Below are 22153 nucleotides of genomic sequence, written 5' to 3'. Positions count from 1 at the left end.
ACCTAATCGATACATGATATATCAAAATAAAATATTCTGTTATAGTAACCTTCGATTCGAATACTTTCTTCTATCTGTAATCTACTATCTGTAATCAAATGGAAAGTTCTTTAGTAAGTAGCTCTTGGTGATTCTACTTGAAAATTATATACATGAACATTAATATGCTGAACTTATAAGGAATACATATCTTTGATAAAGGCTGATAAATTTTTTAAAACAAACAGCTCTATTTTTTTTTCATTTATTCGATTTCTATTAAGTTTAAATACTAACAGTTTTGTAAGGCGATTAACACACGGTGCCGCGTGCCGCCGCGGTTGGCGGTGAAGCGGTTCTCAAGTTGCATTGGCTTCTATTAAATCCGTTGATACCAAACACACATACACCGCCCGACCGCGCGGTCGAACGGTCCGTTCCTCGTAGGGATTCACTGCCTACCGCCGCGGTGCGCGGTGCCGTGTGTGAATTGCCTAAGGCATTCAATGAATTAGCCAATACCTTACCTACAGATGTTTATTGATATTAAATATAGCAGTTTAATAACTTAAAAGCCCCTCCGGTTTAGATAAGCCGATTATAAATAAAGCTAGCCATTTCACAATGACCTGTACTCGACATGATCAATCACACAGACCTCTAAATTAAGATTTTATTAGCTTTATGAATGTCATAATACCTTCGTAGATATTATGGCATTCATAGAGTGCGCTTAGATTTTGGAATAGAGCCAATTTCTAAGATACCAAACGATTGTTCAACAATTTAATGACTCAAAGTTTTTTTAGAGCGTAAGAGCGTTTTGCTTACTAAATATAACTTTGTTTAACTGAATAAGCTTTTAACCACTATTTTGATATGCTTATGTTTTTTATCATAGAACGAACATACCAATACCTATACAAAATCCCTCAATGCTCAATATTCGAAGTACCTACTTACCATTTTTACCAGAAACTAGAAACCAAAACATCGCTTCTTAAATACTTAATACACAACATATCAATAAAACTAAGTAGCGCATGATCAAATAATTATCAGCCCTACCCTTTGAGGGGATAAACCCTTCGCTACGTTCATTAGAGAGGCTCTGACGCCTTGCCTTTCAACAGGTAAATAAAGATGTAATAACGATTAATTAGTAAAGCGTTAGCGTTCCTGTACTTGTATTTCCTGGAATGTATTATTGCGTAGTTTGAGGTATTCTCATATATCTTATAGTTAATTAGTTATAGTCTGTCCACTATAAGAATTGCTTTTTGACAGCTCGACGGGTGATACCAGAAGTGATGTACAAAAGATTATCGATTGTGATACCATTTCAATTATAAATTCAAAATATTATCATAAATCGAATCAGGTATGTAAATAATAATTACAACGTAAACATACTAATAAGATATGTAATAATAAGACCACATATCTATGCATTTTATGTTAAAACTAAACTAAACTAATATTTTATTATTTATTGGTTTCTATCTTACAATTTGTTTGTCTTTATGTTTAAATTATATAACATAATAGAAGAGTTTTTCTGTATCGTATACATTTTACAGAGTATTTCTATCGATTTTATAATCTATCGACCCATCATTGAATAATTATGTGTAGACATCACTAAGTGGGCGGGGCCTGTCCATGAAGTACAATAATTATTTGTATGACATTTTAACATGGACAATACAATCCTTCATAGGCGTGAAGCTGTCAAAAAGCAAATATGTAATATAATGGACAGAGTATAGTGTTATATTTATTAGGGTAATTCAAAAACTAAAGTGAGATGCATCATGCAATTACTACATAAATAGAGTAATATTGTAAAGTGTGAGACAGCATCGCGCACCGAGGGTTTCTATTTTTCCTTTATCAGTGAGAAGTTGCTGCTTATCAAATTTCAAGATTTGTCCCTCTAGGGTCATGGGACGTACCCTAGAGGTTCTAAATCCTTATTCAAATGTAGACAATTTGCAGCATAAACGGCATTGATTTGATTGATTGTATCTTTGATTGCATTTGTTTAGAAGATAGATTTTTTCGCAACTTCAATGGACAATAGATCTGAGTATTGAATATAAATTTCAGCTTTATACCTGAGCAAAATATGAAATGTTCGAAAGCTATAATGGAAAACGTTCTTTATTTGCTAAAACTAAGGAGAAAACAGGTGCATAAAAGAAGACCTCAAGCATATTTTCTAAAAGTTTTAAATCGAATCAATCGCTATTCAACACGCAGCGAAATAAAAAGTTAAGCTAAGTACTTACATACGAACGAAAGTCCCCGATTAATTGGTCCCGTGGAATCGGATTGGTAGTAAATTAAACATTTTCCCTTATTTAAAGGCAAAATGAAGTCCATTTGAATTCGCGGCCGTAATTACAGAATTTACGACGTGCGAAGCATTCCAACGTTGCTATGAGAACGTCCCTTGAGTCTATGAAAACGTAACTTCTGTAGTAATTAGTAAACTCCTCTTAATTATAACTTATAAGACTCGACGTTAATTGGTATACACGTATCTTCTTATATATAAAAATGAATCGCAAAATGTGTTGGTAAGCGCATAACTCGAGAACGGCTGAACCGATTTCGATAATTCTTTTTTTATTATATTCCTTGAAGTACGAGGATGGTTTTTATGTAGAGAAAACGTAAATATGTACCACGGGCGAAGCCGGGGCGGACCGCTAGTAATATAATAAAAATGAATCGCAAAATGTGTTGGCAAGCGCATAACTCAATGCAAGGGCAATGCTGCCTGATACAAATAAAGAAATAAAAAAAAAATAACTCGAGAACGGGTGGACCGATTTCGATAATTTTTTTATTATATTCCTTGAAGTACCAGGATGGCTCTTATGTAGAGAAAACATAAATATGTACCACGGGCGAAGCCGGGGCGGACCTCTAGTTCATAATATTATTATGTTTATGCAATACATGTTAAATGCAAATATAGTAATATTCTATTCAATGTAAATACATCTTATATTCATAGAAATTTATTTCATTGGAAAAGCTATTGGTTTGCTTCAAAGAAAATTGAATAATAAATCTCTTACATTAGGTAAATATTTTCCTGTAGCTGCCATCTTTGTAACGGCGCCTACTCAATAAACCTAATAACTACTTCCTACGCCCTAAGCTCAGTAAAAAATAAGTAAGTACTTAATACCGTTCGTTGAAAACCACTGCAATATAAAAGCACATTTTATGTAAAGAAATAAACATTTAAAAGGAACTAAGTAACTTAAAAAGACAAGTCTAATCGCAGATTACGTAGCGGGGGCTTGTGATTGGAAAAATTTCTCCAACTTTTTAAATTGGATCGTTTCGAGCGGTTTGCGTCGAATGCGAATAGGGTAGTAGATAATGCGATTTCTTCAATACTTAGGTATTAAATTGCATCTCTGAAGAACGGTTGTATGAACGTAAGTAGAATCTGTATTGAAGTTCTTAGTGTTCAGCTATTATGATTTGAAAACGAAATAGTTTGCGTTTCATGATGTGATTAATTTTGACACACCTTTTAATTAATTATTTGCGAATACCTACGTAAAACATTAATTATTCCTTTTAAACGGATCAACCTTAATTCTCATGAGATTTCAATCATTCTTATATTGTAATCATAATTTGTTATTATCACGATAAGTACATAAAGTATTTTTACAGCTTGGTGCTTAAATTTGATCTTTCGAATGTTTATCACACTGCTTCACAGGAATTACATAAATGGTTATGTAGGTAATTCCTTTTTAAATATTCATAATAATATGATGAAGTTGCTCCTGTGAAAAGCCTTATCAAAATATTTCCTCAAATAACTTACCACATCCTTAGCCTGATCGTCTTCAGTAGTTTCAATATCCACGCTTTCATCACTATCGCGGTCGCTTTTAGTGGAGCGGGCGGGTGACGAGCGAAGCGGGGAGCGGGGCGGCGAGCGAAGCGATAAGCGGGACGGCGACTGGAGCGGCGAGCGGAGCGGGGAACGGCTGCTCGGAGATTTGTTTATTGGTGACCTGCTTCATAAAGGATAAATAATTTGTTGTTAGAATCTGAAATGCTTTTTTTTCATAATTATTTGAAAGAGCGTACTGCGTAATACCTTTATTTTCTGAGTCTAGCGGCATCTAAATTGAGTTTTCTGCAGTAGAAATTCACGATTGCAGTAAGTACTATTTTTTTTTTATTGGTGCTCTATTTTTTTAACTTATTGGAACAAATTTCACATTAATCTGTGTTTATCTTTTAACAAAGTTTTCTAGCAGATATATCCAGTAAAATGTTACTTGTTAGTGTTCTCTTTTTATACCTATTCGGTGATCGTGACGGTGATGTAAGTGGTGATATCTGAGGCGAGTCCAGACGATGCGTGATCACAGGTCGGAACGCACGCGGCTCCTCCATAGCTCCCACCCCGCTTAGAGCTGTTAATGCACCTTAAGAAGTGAATTTTTGGATTAATACTTTAATAGTAATGTAAGTATAAAATGTTGCTCATATCAAGTTTTTCATAATTACTTGGATTTATGCAGGAATCTTGCGCGGAAAATGCTTCGTGAAGTTTCTCTGGTCTGTATGGTTTCGCCTATTCAATTTCGTTTTTCCCATTGCAATAACATTAATCTTACCTTATAATGTATGTAATTATTTCTAACAGTTTATACTTTACCCTCACAAACATAAGATATAAAATCATTAAATCAATAATCTTATATATAAAAATGAATCGCAAAATGTGTTGGTAAGCGCATAACTCGAGAACGGCTGAACCGATTTCGATAATTCTTTTTTTATTATATTCCTTGAAGTACGAGGATGGTTCTTATGTAGAGAAAACGTAAACATGTACCACGGGCGAAGCCGGGGCGGACCGCTAGTAACCAATAAATCCAAATCACCTGGTGTCCACAAGGTCGGCTTTAGCCACGGTATAGCATACGGCAACGGTAGCCTAGCGCCCCACACATAGTCCGCAAGCCGCGGGACCGGCGTGTGCGCACTCGGCGGACTGGCCGGCACACGCTTCGCCTCGCCCTCCTCCGACCTGCGGATAGGTACCCTTCTGTGGCACAATTTAAGGCTGCACTTTTTGGTAGAGTTTTTGCATGGCATGAAACTAATGGCGATCATAAGAGATCGTACCAAAAAGCTTTTCGAAAAAATAATAAGTTGATCATCAAAAGGTCAAGAATGGTCAATTTCAAGAATGATCGAATTGTTTAGCAAAGTATGTATAAGCATCACTTAACTCAAGTTCGGTGACTACTGAATGTTTACTCATATCATTTACTCATATTTAATTCTAAGTAAGTACATTATACTTGATTTCAGTTTAGATATTATGTTCCTTAAAAACATAGATATCAAGATTGTGTTACAAAACTTTAAACACTTACCTAGCAGCAGACAACATTCTCTTCCGTGTACCACCATTGAACATAGCCTTAACGTCCTCCCAAGCATGAACAACTTCGACGGGAGGATTCCCGCTCAGCTTCATGTGTCGTCTCCAAGAGTTGAAGTTTGCAGCATCAGGTTGTACGTACTTGTCACCAGGTCCGACTCGGTGTGAATGAAATATGAATTTGTTCGGAGAGAAGAAGAGGCCACAGTATGTGCATTTGATGCATTTAGCACGGGAGGAGTTGTATCTAAAAATATTGGTACGTCAATCTCCATTGCATAACAAGGTATGATTGTTTATCACTTATTTCAGGAAATAGTTTGGTTAAAATGTTCAATTTAATCACAGGAACTATACTGATTCGATTTCCAATTGAACCATTTATTAATGAAAATTGTTTCAAAAGCGGGATAAAAATATTCCGCTCACCTAATAGCAAACGAAGTTAGCGTGGGCGTTTTGAAACAATAGAATATAATATCTACAGTTCTGATATTTCAGTTCTCCCAATTAAGAATTTTTTGCTAAGTATAGTTTTCAGAAATCTTAGTAACTACCTACCTATTGAAGCTATATCAATTTTTCATCAAATTGTAATACATTATAGTTATGTCCTATTTTAGAGTATAGCTACTCCATATTGTAATTTACCTGGCTGGTAGAAAAGCCCCACGGCACCCCCAAGCACATTCATGGTGAACTGCGAATGCAAAGTCATCAGGCAACCTCGGTGGAGCGTTGTCGCCTAAAAATGATTTGCATAGGCGCTCTGCTTCCCGACGGGTAATCATTCCTGGACGAAATTAATAGGATATTTTCAATGAAAACACTTGAGTAAAAACTTAAAGCTCAAAAGAAAGTTATTATCTCTCTTTATTTCATAGAAACGTATCGATCCGGGATGTGAAACCAATAAATTTTAAATCTAGTGAGTTTTCTTCATTTATGCGTAAAGGAGCATTATGTATCAATAATGTCTATTATTATGTGTAGGCATATAATATTTATTAGGTAGGTACAGTAAGTTTCGATCCATCATAATAAATCTTATTTATAATTCCACTTACCACATCGTCTAGAAGACACAGGCATTGCACCGGCGCGCCTCAGAATTTCCAATTGCACAGGTGTACACTGCACACAAGTGATGCCCAACGCTACTCGTCTATTGTGGATCTCATTGTAGGAAAACTGCTTTAACAACGTGTTCGATATCTGCGCTAAACATAAGCGCTCTATGCCCTCAATGACTAGAGATACTATTGGAACCCCGTATAGAAGAACTGTTCCTACCTGTAAGGCAAAATATATTAAAAGATCCAGCTTTTTTCATCGAGAAATCTGTTTATAGTATTAAAAAGGTAGGTGTTTAAAGCGCGTCACACACGGTGAAGATACTATAATATTTTATCTTAAGATACTGTTATATTTTATATTACAGTATCTTAACGCATCCGGTATCAGCGTTCGGACCATCATTTTTCTTTTTGTCATTGCGTACTAAGACTCCTGTAGAACCGCCATCCTGTTACAAATGACCCACAAAATTTCGCGTCACTTGTAACAGGATGGCGGTTCTACAGGGGTCTTAGTACGTAATGACAAAAAGAAAAATGATGGTCCGAACGCTGATATCAGATGCGTAAAGATACTGTAATATAAAATATAACAGTATCTTAAGATAAAATATTATACATAGTATCTTCACCGTATGTGACGCGCTTAATTCACAATTTGAATTGATGATGAGCTTTACCTAGGTCCTAGATAGATCACAAGTGACGATGTAACTATGTACCAATTGCTTTTAAACTAATATCAATTATCAATAAAGCCTAAACGAAATCTTTTAGGTAAGTATTATCATTTTTATTTTTTTTAGGTATGTGTTAAGTATATATCTATATATGTTGCATGACTAATTCAACTTAAAGCTAAGATGATGATATAATATATAGATACTAACTTGATTAGGTTTGCTGTTCATTTCCATAACTTTGTGATCACCCCGGGACTTGGATTCTCTCGAAGTCAACGCTAAATTTGTCGCCTCCATCCTCGTGACTAGAATAATACTATAAATTTAGATTATATTAAAATAAAGTGACCCATCGTTAGAAAACAATTAAGTCACATAAGAATTGTACATACCCATAAATCAATTTCATATTTGACAGAAAAACAGTTTTTGCACAATCCCCGAAATAACATAAATAAGCCATTACAACTACAAGGAAATATTCCGACCTTAATTTTGCCGGATCATAAAACAGCTATTCCGAATTTTGTGTGATTTCGTACAAAAGATCATTTATACAAATTGGCAAGCGTGTGAATACACTGTATCGAATATCAATTGGTTTTATTAACGTGGGGTGATAATGTATGCCCGCCCCTGAAGGGCGCTTTTGTTACCAATTTATTTCGTTGTAAGTGGCAATTGCTTGCTATAGTTTGTTGTATCTGAAAATAATAACTGGCTTGCACACTCGCAGGATTTAACTTGTTTTTCTTTGTTTCAATTTTAATAAATTAATATTCAAATTAATTTAATCATTTCCGAAAAAAAAACATAATTTTTTTACTTAATATAGCTCCATAATAGTTACAACTTGGTATAAAAAATGAAAATTCAATTATTATGCCGTTCATCTCTTATTTGTAATTGATTAATATTTTCAAATTTCCACCCTATACAGGGCGTCCCACTATTGTTATTTGTTAATTGTTATACTAAGCGCGAAGGGACTTGTATAGGCAGTGGCGTGCATTCCATAAAGACATAAAGACACTGCCTACCCTACCATTTACCAAACTCTGATCAATATTTAATATGCATAAATGAAATTCACAGCGTCATTAAATTTTATTAATTGCGCAATGTAGTTATGAAATAAAAATATATGTATTTCAAATATATTTTAGATCCATCTATCGGTATTTTGGTAGCATTATTATCTAATTTCTATAACACCGGCTCGGCTCATGCGCTGCACTAGCGCCGCCACAGGACCCAGTACGTCACGGGACGGCAAAGACACAAACTATCCGTGTCTAAGTTTTTATATGTGTGCTCTGCGTGTCTACGCATATTTTATATGTGTGCGTGCCTATAAACACGGCACACTGATGTAATAAAACCACGCACACAAACACACAAGGTAGGCAGTGTCTTTTTACGAAGATATACGAATTAGGTACGAACCGAATTAGGAACTACATCGAACTCGGACATCGAAAGTCGAAACTGAAGTTGAATATGCGACCAATTTAAGAAGTGTGATAATGTATACAATTTTGTAGCGGTAAAGACCATCTGCAAATAGTATCATTATTTGTTTGTTTTGTTTTGGAAATAACAAACGTTTACTTTGAGGTTAAATTTGTTTTTTGAGAAAATTAATAATGTTTACTAGTTATTAGACAATTTGCAAGTGAAGTGTTTTGAGAGTAACAAAATACACTGATGATATACATAATCTATTTAGATTATGTATATCATCAGTGTATTTTGTAAGATAATAAGGCATACCTAATTTAACGAAAAATTATTTTTGTTTTATGAATAAACTTTTATCAAACAGAGAGTGATAGGAAAAAGGCCGATCTATAAATGGATCTATACCGGAATTTGTAATACACAAAGGTAAAGTTAATCATTAATTACATAATATAGAATACTAGTTAGGATATCATACCTAGGTACTTTGACAATTATTTTATAGATAATATGACCTATGTTCGTGATATGTTTTCCATTATTTTGCGGAAATACTATATGTATCTCCAATCAAATATCAGTACTGCAATATGAAATATTAGTATTTATGACTTATTATCATTGCAATATTTCTGCCTACCCTGTCCATAAACTCTGTGCACGCCCCTGTGTATAGGTACTGTATAGGTATAATTAATTATCATTTAAATCTTCAATTTGAAACGGACCGTTTAAATACAACCTGTTATGATGTTCCATATTACGTATAAATCTATTTTGAATGGGGTCAGAAATAAAAATGGGGCTTGAATTTTATTTTGTCTCACTTTAAGATAATGATATGTTACGGTGCATTTCCATCAAACGAACATAGAGCAAGAGCATTCTTTCGTGATCTTTTTTGTAAACGAAACCTCTTATCCAATGTTGTTCAGTGTTAGAAAATTGCATAGAATCTTTTCGAACGCACTAGGAACAACGAAAGAATGCTCTACACCTGTTTACACTAAAATAATTTGACATAAGGTTAAGCATTCGCACGTTTGATGTAAATGCACCGTTACATGACGAGTCTAGAGCAAGAGATAAGCTAAGATAGATAAGAATACTATTACTATAAGTTTGAAGAAATTTGGACATCAATGAAAGCTTATAACACAAATGTAGATAATATTTATGCAAAGTACCATAATATAAACAATAGAGGTGGTAAAGTGCACAAACAATGCATATGACAATGCAATTCTCAAATCAAGAATATTTCGTAACCAAGTCGTAACCCATGTGAAATCTTCCTAACAAGCTACAATAATATCAAACTAAACGACACTTTTATTACCATGGAGAAACGGTGAATATATTTTCAACATTTTGCCTTAATAATATGTATGGTGATCCAACAATTCGTTAAAAAATTCTAAACATGCTAAGAATGCATGTTATAAGCATAGAAGACTCTGTCAACTGCGATAGGGCGTATTCAGAAAGAAAGCTTGAAACTTATAAGCGCTTATCGGTGCTTGTAATGTTCATATATTTTCCTGTCAGTGCTGGTAACCCGCGCAGGAAAATATATGAACATGACAAGCGCCGATAAGCGCTTATAAGTTTCAAGCTTTCTTTCTGAATACGCCCTTACGTTGCATTTACATCAAACGAGCGAATGCTCATTTTAACCCCACTATGTCAAATTCTTTTAGTGTAAACAGGCGTAGAGCACTCGTTCTTAGTGCGTTTAGAAAGATTTTATGCTATGTTCCTTCTATGTTCTAGTACTGAAAAACACTCATTAGGAGTTTTCGTTTACACTAAAAGATCACGAAATAATGCTCTTGCTCTAGCTGTTAGAGCTAGAGCAAGAGCATTCTTTCGATAGATAGAGCTTATGTTCGTTTGATGTAAATGCACTGTTATAGGCATACAAACATAATCTTTAATTATTATTTCAAAATGTTATCCAGAATGTCTTATTTATATTTATCTAATATAAAAAAATGTTAAAAGAAAGGAAAAGCAAACAAAAGCAATTGTTAAAGAAACAAATAAGGGATGTGACCATACAAGGGGCGTGAGCTGTTAACTTGTGTCAGGGTTGCGAGCGCACAAAATTGATTACACAAAATGGCATTACATTATAGTAATGATTGCATATGTTACTTTTTGTCGGCTCCGGTTTTGTGGCAACACTGCATATAAATTACGTAATTTTGTCATTGTAGCGGCAATTATTTGATAAAATTTATGAATTAGCTTTTTATTATGCTATTATCTTTGTTATCGAACATGTTATTACTGTTATTTTTGTATTGTTTAGTGACAGTAATCGTAAGAACTTCGAATTTTGGACTTTCCAGATTGTAAAATATCTGCAAATTGATAAAAACAGATAGTCATCTTGCGGATCTTATTTTACTTTTGCCCAATATTATTTATTATTCTTCAAAAAATACAATTAATAGCAACAATACAAGCTAAATAATCACAACTAAAGCGAATTAATTAATTTCGACAACAATGCATCTTATATCATATTTTCCGCTCCAACTGTGAGTGAGCATTGATAATTTACTATCATGTAATTATCCTTTATAAGTGCCATATGGTGAATCGAGCCGGGATGGCCCATCCCGGGAGACTGGCAACACTTGTAACGGAACTAATCGTTTTTGCAGACTCTTCAATGCGATACGCCTGCCAGGATTATTATGAATTGTATGTCTAGTGTTTCCATTGTTAGTTTTGAAGTGTTTTAAATAAATGACTATTTAATATGAGCGAATTGTGACCCGATTCTAGATTTGCATTGTGTGTATTTAAAAAAATGTTTATTTTTTACAGAGATTTATCGCCACCTTGTAGAGAAGGTATTATAACTGATGAGTGATGCTCTATCCGCACAAAAAAGGTTAGGTATCCATTGACTGAGTCGTCCGTCAATTATTGTCATATTGACATAACTACAATCGAAATATTATTTTGGTGTTAAAAACCTTAATATTTATTAATTGGAAATGGCACAAACATGCGGCGTACACCCTATGACAATAGCCAGTCGCGTGGCTATAGAAAGAGAGAGGTGTATCGGAATGAGCAGTGCTGAGAGAGAATGGCGAAAGCAATGGTTGCAAGACCAAGTGCTCTCTAAGAACGAACCAGTATACGTAGAAGAGTACTGGAGAGAACGAACAAACCCTATACGCAGGCTATACCGAGCACCACTAAATATTTTCTTTAGCCTTCTAACACCCATCTTAGGAGAAGGTCGGGCAGCAGACTATCGGTACATAACTGGCAAACTATTCTTACTATCCTTTGGTGTGTTAGCTACACATTACTATTTCAAGTATGGAGGCAATGATTGGACGAAGAAGGGAGGTTGGCGGGTTGTGCAGTCCAAACCTATGGTGTTACCAGGACAACCCGGGTTCCCGTTTAAAACTAACTATGCTCCGTCTGATTATGCTGATAGAGGATTTAAATGCTCTGGTTTTGCTAAATAGATTCTCTTCTTTAATTTGCGTTATGTAATGCGATTTTATTAAATGGATATAAATAAATATTGCTTGATTTTGCTTGTATAATATGTGACTTATTACAGTAAAATGTGAAAATGTTCTTGAACTAAAGTTACCAATTTGACACATCGGGAATGCCATAATTAAGTAGGTAAACATAAATGACCAATAAACACTATTTAGCATGATATATTTATATTTTCGAAGACGCTCAATATAAACATCTGTCTGAAAATCTTCACTTAATCGAAAAACATGAAGAAAAATACTGCTTTGTTTATAAAAATGCATAAATTTATCGGTAGGTTGGTATGGTTGGTATATAAATTTATCGGTTGGTTTCATAAATTCACTTGTAATTTTGGCATTTATTTTCTTCCTGTGACCTATAAACCCGTGAACTAGTCAACAAGCTGCCGTCAACAAACCCGCAACCAATCGTATTGACATGTTGTACATTTCTGCGGATAATATGGGATTATCCCTAAATAAAGGGGACATTCGAGTGTGTAGAGTGTCTACACGTTTTTGTTTTTGAGGATACCTGATTTGTAAGTGTGGTAATATCAAGCTGTGCGTTGCTTAAGCACAGTAGGTAATGTTATTTTTATAGTACTAAATGAATGGTAGGAACTTGGTAGGAAAAAGGTATTAGGTATGTCATCTACCAAGCGCAACTTAAGTCTTAACGTTAGGTTAGATACTAAATAAAAACACTACCTACTGCAAATAAAATTGTAACCTTTTTTGCTTATTTGAAAAGTCCATTGATAGGACGTAGTTACCTACCTAACGTCCTCAAATAATAACTAGCTTAAATTACACATACCTAATGGAAACTGTTTTCCTTTTAATCCCTAGTCTATAATCTATATAAGAGTTAATTATATTTGTATAAAAGAAAATTCTTTTTGATAACCTGAGTTAATCTAATACATATTTTTAACAAAACTTCATACCTACCTACTATAGTAGTGTAGTCAACCTACAAAAAATCCGATCATTTCTCAACTATTGAATGGAAGTGTTCCTTTGAGGGCCGTCCGTAGTGAAATACTATTTAATCTTTATAAGATACCAGTTGTGCGCCCCTTGGCCTACAATGTTACAGTTTGGGGCATGTTTTTTTGTAATTTTCTTCATCCGATTATTTTAGTTACACTTGAATTATCTTTCAAGACCGCCTCCTTGGTACAGTGGTTGACGCGTGAGCGTAGAACCGAGGGGTCCTGGGTTCGATTCCCGGTGGAGACGAAGAAAAAAAAAATGTCTCGGTCTGGCAGGACACAGAAGGCTGATCACCTACTTGTCCCTAAAGAAGATCGATCAGTGAAACAGATGTATGAATAATGCATCTGCCCCTTACCCCACTACGGGGACACGGGACTTCACTACACTACTTTGAATTATCTTTCAATACAAAATTTTAATAGGTATCTATTAATCAAGTTTGAATTAAAATGCATAAGATAAGTAAAGTAGATATGTAAGTACCTATGTAATAGGTAAAAATATAATGAAAAGGGAAATGTTTAAAATAATCCTGAAAGAAATAAGTAAGGTACTTCAATTTAATTAGACGTTGACTGAGTTAAGTCTGAGAAGCTATCTTAATGAAGTGTGTAGGTACAATTATTATCTAATACCGAAATTTTCATGAAATAATACTAAAAAATCATAATTCAATGTCACTTGGAATATACCTAAACCACCTGAATCGTAAGTTCGGTAGCTACCTATATAAAAAAAAAATTACCAATTCTACTGATCTAGGTAGGTACTAAGTACCTACAATAGATAATAATTTATATCTCAAACCAACTCGCGCAAATCATAACCCGAAAATGTGGGAACAATATGACAAGTGCTATTTATCTTACAGTATTAGAAACTTAAACAGGGGAATTCACGTTATTCATTTAATATTAATTGTCGAATTAACTCCGTCTTCGCCCGACACCAATTACGAGCACAAAGTACAAGGTAAATACAGCGGGTCGCGGATTAATTTTGTAAGCTTTTGAATTGAATAGTTTGTTTAATGGTCCCCGGGCTTGTATTACGATCATCATTTATGTATCTTGCGATTTGCTTTGTTTTGCGATGGGCGGGGCAAAATAATGTACCTATAGAGGCAGGTACGTTCCAAAGCGCTGAAGATCAACATTATTACAGTCTTTTATTCGAAAAGAAGCAGCAATTTCAAGAATAAACAATAGTCCACGTAGTACGCATAATTCCTCAACATCAGTAGCTACCTAAAAGATATCGTGTGGGGTACCTACCTACGACATAAAAAGTAGATTTTCCTGCTTGTGTACCTATCTTTTAACATATCTATACATTATTACGAAAAAACAATGGGGACATGAAGTCATGAAAGCGCAAACAATTTTTAGGCGGGGAGTTAATTTGGTCTTCGCGCGAAGTAATTTTCATCAAATCAACTTCGCAAATGTCATTTCGTCGTCGGAGGCTATTCAATTACTCTTGTAAATAAAATCAGGCACAATTTGCATGTTTATGCTTTTTTATTTTATCATCCAGCTTGTTTAAAGTTTCCTGCCTTGGAGTAACTTATATTACCCTAATTTGCCTCGTAGACGAGCAGATTTAACGAACGAAAACGTATTTTGCAACTTTTTATTCAAACGGCAAAATGTTGTAGATGTGTGTGAAGGAATACCTTTATACAATTTATATAGAATGGAAATTCATTGTGATAAGGCTTCCTACGCAACATTCAGCATGGAGGTAAGTAATCTTCTAACATTTAAATACTAGGTAACTTACGGACTCCTAGATACCATGACGTGAATAAAGGTAGGTTATTATTATATGTTATTATTAAGTTTTATAATCGAAAAGTAAATACTATAGGTAGGTATTTATTTTTTATGCAACTGCTTAATGTGAATTTTATATGAATTTATTTTAAGTTTCATAATTCAGCGCTCAAAAATGATATCAAAACTGTATCACATCTCAATAGGTAAGTAGGTATCTACAGTTGAAGAATATTTTGTTTCAATAATGGTTTCCCACGAAGTAAACTGTACAAATTTAAAATCAAAATCGAAACAAAAGTCATCAAAATCAAAAGAATAATCGCCTAAGCGGAATTAAGTTAATGTTATAATAATGAGTCCGGGCCCGCCCCTGTTTGTCTTTCAATTACGGGCCCGGGGGACCCGCGCTGTTTAAACAACACATTTATATTTTAGGGGATCAAATTAAATCTTACTTCTCTCTCGGTTTTAATACATTTTCGCTTTATGCTTTAAGAAACGTGCATTGTGGTAGGATATACCGACCTATAGACTAAAAAGTTTTTTATGTTGCATTGATTTCAAATAAATAGAAAACTTTTAAAGTGTTATATTTTATTATAAGCGATCGGTTAAAAAATATGAATTGATGATAGATTTCCAATTTTAATTTGCGTAGTAACTAGTAGGTAGAGATACAAGACGTAGAACTAATATTTTATAAAGTGACCGATTTTCTTTAAAATCAAGAGATTTTAAGGTCTGATTCATAATTATTTAAATTTTTATTCATTCGAAATTCTCATTCACAAGACACAATCATCAGCTTTTATGTTGAACACTGATATCGGCTTATATAAGGCAGTAACTTTACTTACGAAATGATATTTTGCGAAGTTATCTTGGACGACGCGGTTGGCGCAGTGGTAAAATAACTGCCTACTGAGCCGACGGTCCTGGGTTCGATCCCCGGTCAGGGCAAATATTTGTGTGATGAATTCAATTATTTGTTCTTGGGTCTGGGTGTTATTATCTATATATGTATTTATTAAATATTATATTTATCGTCGCCTAGTACCCACAACACAAGCCTTAATGGAGCTTACTGTGGGACTAGGTCGATTTGTGTAATAATGTGCTATAATATTTATTTATTTATCTATACTGCAGTTTAAATGTAAGTATTCTGTGGTTTATGCGATTGTAGGTAAGGGTTGCTTATAAGCGCCAGTTTTAATTCAGTGTAGGAGGAGCAAATAAATTACAAAAATAGATTGTATCTACGCCACTCTATATCTCAGTCATGGTACCGATATAATTTCTCTGCACATTTAAACCTTTTTAAAAGTTAGGTACATTGTAAATATTAAGAAATATTAAATCTACTCAATGCAAAACATGAAAATATCAAATATGTATTTACCTAGATGTGCTTTTTTACTTGGGCTCTAGCTCTATTTAGAGCGGTTGGGAAAGTAATTTTTAAATGTTAGGAGATGTTAGGTTTTACATCTAAGTTTATATATCTAATTGCTAACCAATCATATTGTGCTTGTTTTATAACTTAAAAAATGGATCAAAAGAATAAAATTATTTAGGTATACAACATATTAAAAATAAAATGAAATTGTGTTATGTTCACTGTAGGTATTTTTTAAGGACGATATTACTAAAATGATTACATAATTATTAATATTGCATTAATTTTTTTATAACATTTATTTATAAAAAAAAGGCCTGTTAACTTAATATTATAAAACAATAGGTTTTATAGGATAAATATCGCATTAAATTTTTACCTAAATGTACTTTAAAAATAATGGCTCTATATGTAGAGTCTTTTACTGTCATGTATAATATATAATTATATTTATATATGTGAATAAAAATTATTTAATTACATTTTCTATAATTTATTTCAACTCCAAAAACTATAAAAATCGAATAATCTTACCTCACGCCACTATGAACAGATTCACTACAAGTCCTTCCACCCGTATGGAAGCAGAATTTACGCGAAAAGTACAGTCACATACACTCGCCTATATTCGCACACAAAATTAAGGCATGACACGTCAGCGTCGCTTACATCGTCACACTGGCTACAGACGAGGGCCCAGCCGATCGACCAATGGGAGCCCCGCCCTGCGCCAACCGCCCGCCCAGTTTTCCTGAACCGCCCAATCAAAACACGCGTAGAACCTTATTTACCGATGCCGCCTTCGTCGTCCGCATGTATCGATTGGACGAATGGCTGGTTGTTTAATACGGACAAATTAATGCTGTGATTGAAATTACTATGTCATTAATTTGCTCATTCGATTAACGCGCGATTCGATTGTGCGGTGCCGCGGTCTGTTTTGTTTATGTTGTAATTGTTAATGTTGATTCTCTGTTGGTTAAATGCGCAATTTATTTTTATTCGGTTTGGCTGTTTATGATACGGGTTTAACATTTAATGATACGTTTTGCAATTCATTGCTATATACAACATATTATATCAAAAATGAAATTGCGCTCTTACTCTCTTACTTTTAATAATTCAATAATATTATAACTTTTTGTAACTGGAGATCAATAAAACATACTTATTGTTTTAATTTTGAAATATTTTGATTTACAGACAAAAGTGATTTTATAGACATGATTAATAATAGGTAATTTAACTATTACACCATAGGCATGCGGTAGTTTACACATTTAATTATTACATTAAATCCTAAATACATGAATAATGAATATTCCTACATATATTTATTCTCATGTCTTACGAATTTAATGTCGTTATTTAAAATCCATATTCACATTTTTTGTGAATTTCATTGTGAATGGTCTAGAGTAGTATAAATAAATAATAATAAATAAATATTATAGGACATTATGTATTACACAAATCGACCTAGTCCCACAGTAAGCGCAATTAAGGCTTGTGTTGTGGGTACTAGGCGACGATAAATATAATATTTAATAAATACATATATAGATAATAACACCCAGACCCAAGAACAAATAATTGAGTTCATCACACAAATATTTGCCCTGACCGGGGATCGAACCCGGGACCGTCGGCTCAGTAGGCAGTTACTTTACCACTGCGCCAACCGCGTCGTCAAATATGTAAGTAGTAAATGATTTTAAATCAATTTCTACAGTTTCTAAAATTTTCCAGAATAGAGATAGAAAAAGTCATATTTTTATGATAAGGTATTTTATCATAGTAACGTTCGTATAAATTGTTTTTGTTTGTTTAATACAAGCCTTGCATTCGATATTACATAAAAAATATATATTTGTGTGTATTTCTTAGACATTCAATAGTACAAAGTAATTGTAGCTAGCCTATAGGCATATTAATTGACGCGTCTACGATTATCTTAAGATCGTAGCGCGGCGCTACACTCACTGCTACGGCGCTACAATTCTTAACGTAACATTATTTCTTTCACATTATTATTTATATGTTATTACTTATTATACCTACTGTCTTTATTTTTATGTTATACACTTTTGTATTATATTTTCTACGTTGTTACCTCTCAAGAAAACATTGCCGTTATAATATTGTAAGCCAATTAAAGTAGATATTATAAACTATTATGTTTTCACTATTTTTTATTTATTTGATGAATCAGGTAGCATAGTTATATGAATATACGGTATATCTACGATCAGAAACAATGTAAGAAGTACTTTCTTAACTGGCTAATACATAATATTGTTATACATTTATATGCAATATGAGCATTAATAAAAATGAGTCACCAATTCCCGGGCTCTCAAACTCGGAGATTTATAAAAAAATCTGATTCTGTATTCCTGACTGCTTTTACTTTTCCATGAAAAACTAACCTGACCCTTGTTATATATCATCATTCACCAATTAATTTCTAAATGAACAAATTTCGTATCTAAGTACATAGTTGTTAAACTCTTGAGAGATATAAGTTATAACTATATCAAGAAAACTCAAAAATAATACTATATAGTAATTATATGTTATAATAGTAATAATATATTTTATTCCTCCTAAAAATTTCTGCTTGTTTTCAGAATAAAATTTGTTAAAATCTGTACTTATAGTATTCATGAAAGAAACAAATACATTAAACACCTAAAGAATGTTACAATTAAAAAAAAACATTAAATTTATCTAAATGTGTGACGTCATTATAGTATTGCACGCCTCATAAGCGAAGCGTTGAGGTGGGTACTACTGTCGCTTCGCGCAAAACATCTGATTTTTCAAACTTAAAATGTCTTTATGTATCATACATTGCACTTGTAAGATAATACATACACACACATATTAAGAAAAAACACTATTTTTAACGTTCATGATATTTTTGATGTCATTTTTGTTATTTAAACTAGTTAAAAAACAGTTTAAAAAAGTTCTGTCTTGGACGTCCGTGTGTCTGTATGTGCGGATCCTTTTTCTTGTTAACACGATAGCGACCGAAATACTTTACTAATCGAATCTTTTTTTTTCTCTTACGCTTGAGTATGCTCAGGAATAGAACCCTTTCATTTTTCAGGGTCTGATTCGATGTGGTTTAATTGTTATTAAATAAACAAAAAAAAACTCGGCTGTTTTTGCACGCCTCATAAGCGAAGCGTTGAGGTGGGTACTACTGTCGCTTCGCGCAAAACATCTGATTTTTCAAACTTAAAATGTCTTTATGTATCATACATTGCACTTGTAAGATAATACATACACACACATATTAAGAAAAAACACTATTTTTAACGTTCATGATATTTTTGATGTCATTTTTGTTATTTAAACTAGTTAAAAAACAGTTTAAAAAAGTTCTGTCTTGGACGTCCGTGTGTCTGTATGTGCGGATCCTTTTTCTTGTTAACACGATAGCGACCGAAATACTTTACTAATCGAATCTTTTTTTTTCTCTTACGCTTGAGTATGCTCAGGAATAGAACCCTTTCATTTTTCAGGGTCTGATTCGATGTGGTTTAATTGTTATTAAATAAACAAAAAAAAACTCGGCTGTTTTTTTTTTTTTTTTTTTTTGAAGTGAATTTTTATATTTTTATTGAAATTGATTCCAGAAGATTACTGGGAACTTTAGAAATTCATTTTGTTACTTTTATTAGTAGGTACGATCCTTATAAGTATTTTAGTGTATTCAACCAACTTAAAAAAGTGTGACTATTTTACAACAATTTGAATATGAATTGTATTATTGTATACAATATCGAAGCTTTTTAAGAAATGTATAAAATACTTTTTTAAGAATTATTATCATACATAATATTATGTTACCGGCAATATATTAAAACCGGCATTGTATGCAATTCTTAGTAAATGTATGTTATTCCGAGAAACAGTCGGAATGAAATAAATTAAATTCGTCACATTACCTACTTATATCTTTAAATCTGAACTTTTCCTAAGTAGCAAACACATTTGCAAATGTGGGTGGTTTTTGGGGTAGCTATTAACCAATATGAGGTCAAAACTAAAATCCAAGATGGCGCCGACGAAAATTTGAAATCTTTTCGTCATGGGTGTCATTTTCATAGTTTTTGGGGTAGCTATTAACGAATATGAGGTCAAAACTATAATCCAAGATGGCGCTGATGAAAATTTGACTTTTTTTCGTGATGGGTGTCATTTTCATGGTTTTTGGGGTAGCTATTAACGAATATGAGGTCAAAACTAAAATCCAAGATGGCGCCGACAAAAAATTTACATCTTTTCGTCATGGGTGTCATTTTCATGGTTTTTGGGGTAGCTATTAAACAATATGAGGTCAAAATTAAAATTCAAGATGGCGCCGACGAAAATTTTACACATTTTCGTCATGGGTGTCATTTTCATGGTTATTGGGGTAGCTATTAACCAATATGAGGTCAAAACTAAAATCCAAGATGGCGCCGACGAAATTTTTACATATTTTCGTCATGGGTGTCATTTTCATGGTTATTGGGGTATCTATTAACCAATATGAGGTCAAAACTAAAATTCAATATGGCGCCGACGAAAATTTTACATCTTTTTTCTCTTACGCTTGAGTATGCTCAGGAATAGAACCCTTTCATTTTTCAGGGTCTGATTCGATGTGGTTTAATTGTTATTAAATAAACAAAAATAATAATTAATAAATAATTATTAAAAAAAAATTATGAGGCGTGCACTTTTGGATTTTCCAAACTATTTTTTTTCTTTTCTTATTAACAGATGTTTACACGATGTCTATGAAATAAACAAAATGTCATCGCGATAACAAGCCGGTGTTGATAAATGTGACAGCCTGTTAGAGATTTAGCCCTCAATCATTGAATTAAGCCGCGAAGGGTTAAATCCCCTTCAAAAGTTAGGGATGTTAGCAATGAACTGTCGATATCGATAATACTTTTTGATCTTCATGCATTGGAATCGCTACAATTATATTGACTTTATTTTAACACTACGAATATTTTCAATTATAAATTGTTTAATGTTAGAATTGGTGTACAAATCACGTTTTTTTCTCTTATTTATTCAAAAATAATTTAACTCATACCGAATGAACTTAACTACTTAAATGATGATAATGACTATAAAAATATCTTAAACATTCACCAAAAGACTTCATCAAACCGTCTCATCTAAACCCGGTGAAAAAATATTTCATTTACTATATTTTATCGATAAGTAGGTACACATCACTACTCAAGTGACGATGTTTAAAACAACATAATGAACAGTAGTGTCGTCACGCTGCGATTTTATAGACCCAATATTTTGGTTGAACCCCACTGTTTTGGTATCAATTTTGAATCTGTGACAGTCATCGACTGTATAATGGGCGGGAAAATTGTGGATACTTATGAGTTATGATAGTATTAATGCTTTAAAAAAATTATTTAATCTAGGCTCAGTTGTTATGGCACTTAATTAAGAGTAATAAATGAATAAAATTGTTGGTAATAATAGGTAACTGTATTTTTCTCCTTGTGATCTTTATGGTTTAGGTATATCATTCCATTATTATTTAAACCATGAAAAATAACTTGAATATACTCAACCTATTCAATAATAAAGAAAAATTAATCAATGCTTTACCTTTTCAAAAAAAACACAATATACCTAACGACGTCTCACAAAAGCTAAAAAGCAAATCGCATAACTCACCCTTGAATAAAATTGATACGAGATCATACCAATTAAAAAGGAACATATTGTAAAAACCAAATACTTTTTCATTGAAATGTAAACGTTGGAAATCCC

General features: G+C 33.2%; 2 protein-coding genes across 2 annotated transcripts; one reads left to right on the top strand and one right to left on the bottom strand.

Annotated features, from left to right (window-relative positions):
• Positions 1 to 1149: 1149 nt before the first annotated feature.
• fuss (SKI family transcriptional corepressor fussel) lies at positions 1150 to 7475 on the bottom strand. Its single transcript, XM_090113411.1, has 8 exons — positions 7386 to 7475; positions 6487 to 6712; positions 6071 to 6212; positions 5412 to 5666; positions 4914 to 5059; positions 4325 to 4451; positions 3839 to 4031; positions 1150 to 1173 (listed from the first exon to the last, which is right to left on the bottom strand). Exons 1-8 carry the CDS (start codon positions 7473 to 7475, stop codon positions 1150 to 1152), a joined length of 1203 nt encoding a protein of 400 aa, XP_089969537.1.
• A 4175-nt stretch (positions 7476 to 11650) lies between these two features.
• LOC149900294 (uncharacterized) lies at positions 11651 to 12139 on the top strand. Its single transcript, XM_090112882.1, has one exon. The coding sequence runs from the start codon at positions 11651 to 11653 to the stop codon at positions 12137 to 12139; it is 489 nt and encodes a 162-aa protein (XP_089969008.1).
• The last annotated feature ends 10014 nt before the right edge of the window (positions 12140 to 22153 follow it).

The sequence above is a fragment of the Colias eurytheme genome, chromosome 19 (genome assembly GCF_061535395.1).
Source record: "Colias eurytheme isolate Ceu_HAF_F1 chromosome 19, ilColEury1 Martin Lab GWU primary, whole genome shotgun sequence".
NCBI lineage: Eukaryota > Metazoa > Arthropoda > Insecta > Lepidoptera > Pieridae > Colias > Colias eurytheme.
The sequence above is the reverse complement of the archived record's forward strand: the minus strand, read 5'-3'. Positions and strand labels throughout refer to the sequence as shown.

Bases quoted from the DNA above. Each gene is read 5' to 3' on its own strand.
- fuss (XM_090113411.1), bottom strand. From the start codon at position 7,475: ATGGAGGCGACAAATTTAGCGTTGACTTCGAGAGAATCCAAGTCCCGG. The intron at 6,213-6,486 runs GTAAGTGGAATT...AATTTCGTCCAG, and splicing joins TGTGTCTTCTAGACGATGTG to GAATGATTACCCGTCGGGAA. The intron at 1,174-3,838 runs GTAAGTTATTTG...AATACATTCCAG, and splicing joins ACGATCAGGCTAAGGATGTG to GAAATACAAGTACAGGAACG.
- LOC149900294 (XM_090112882.1), top strand. From the start codon at position 11,651: ATGGCACAAACATGCGGCGTACACCCTATGACAATAGCCAGTCGCGTG.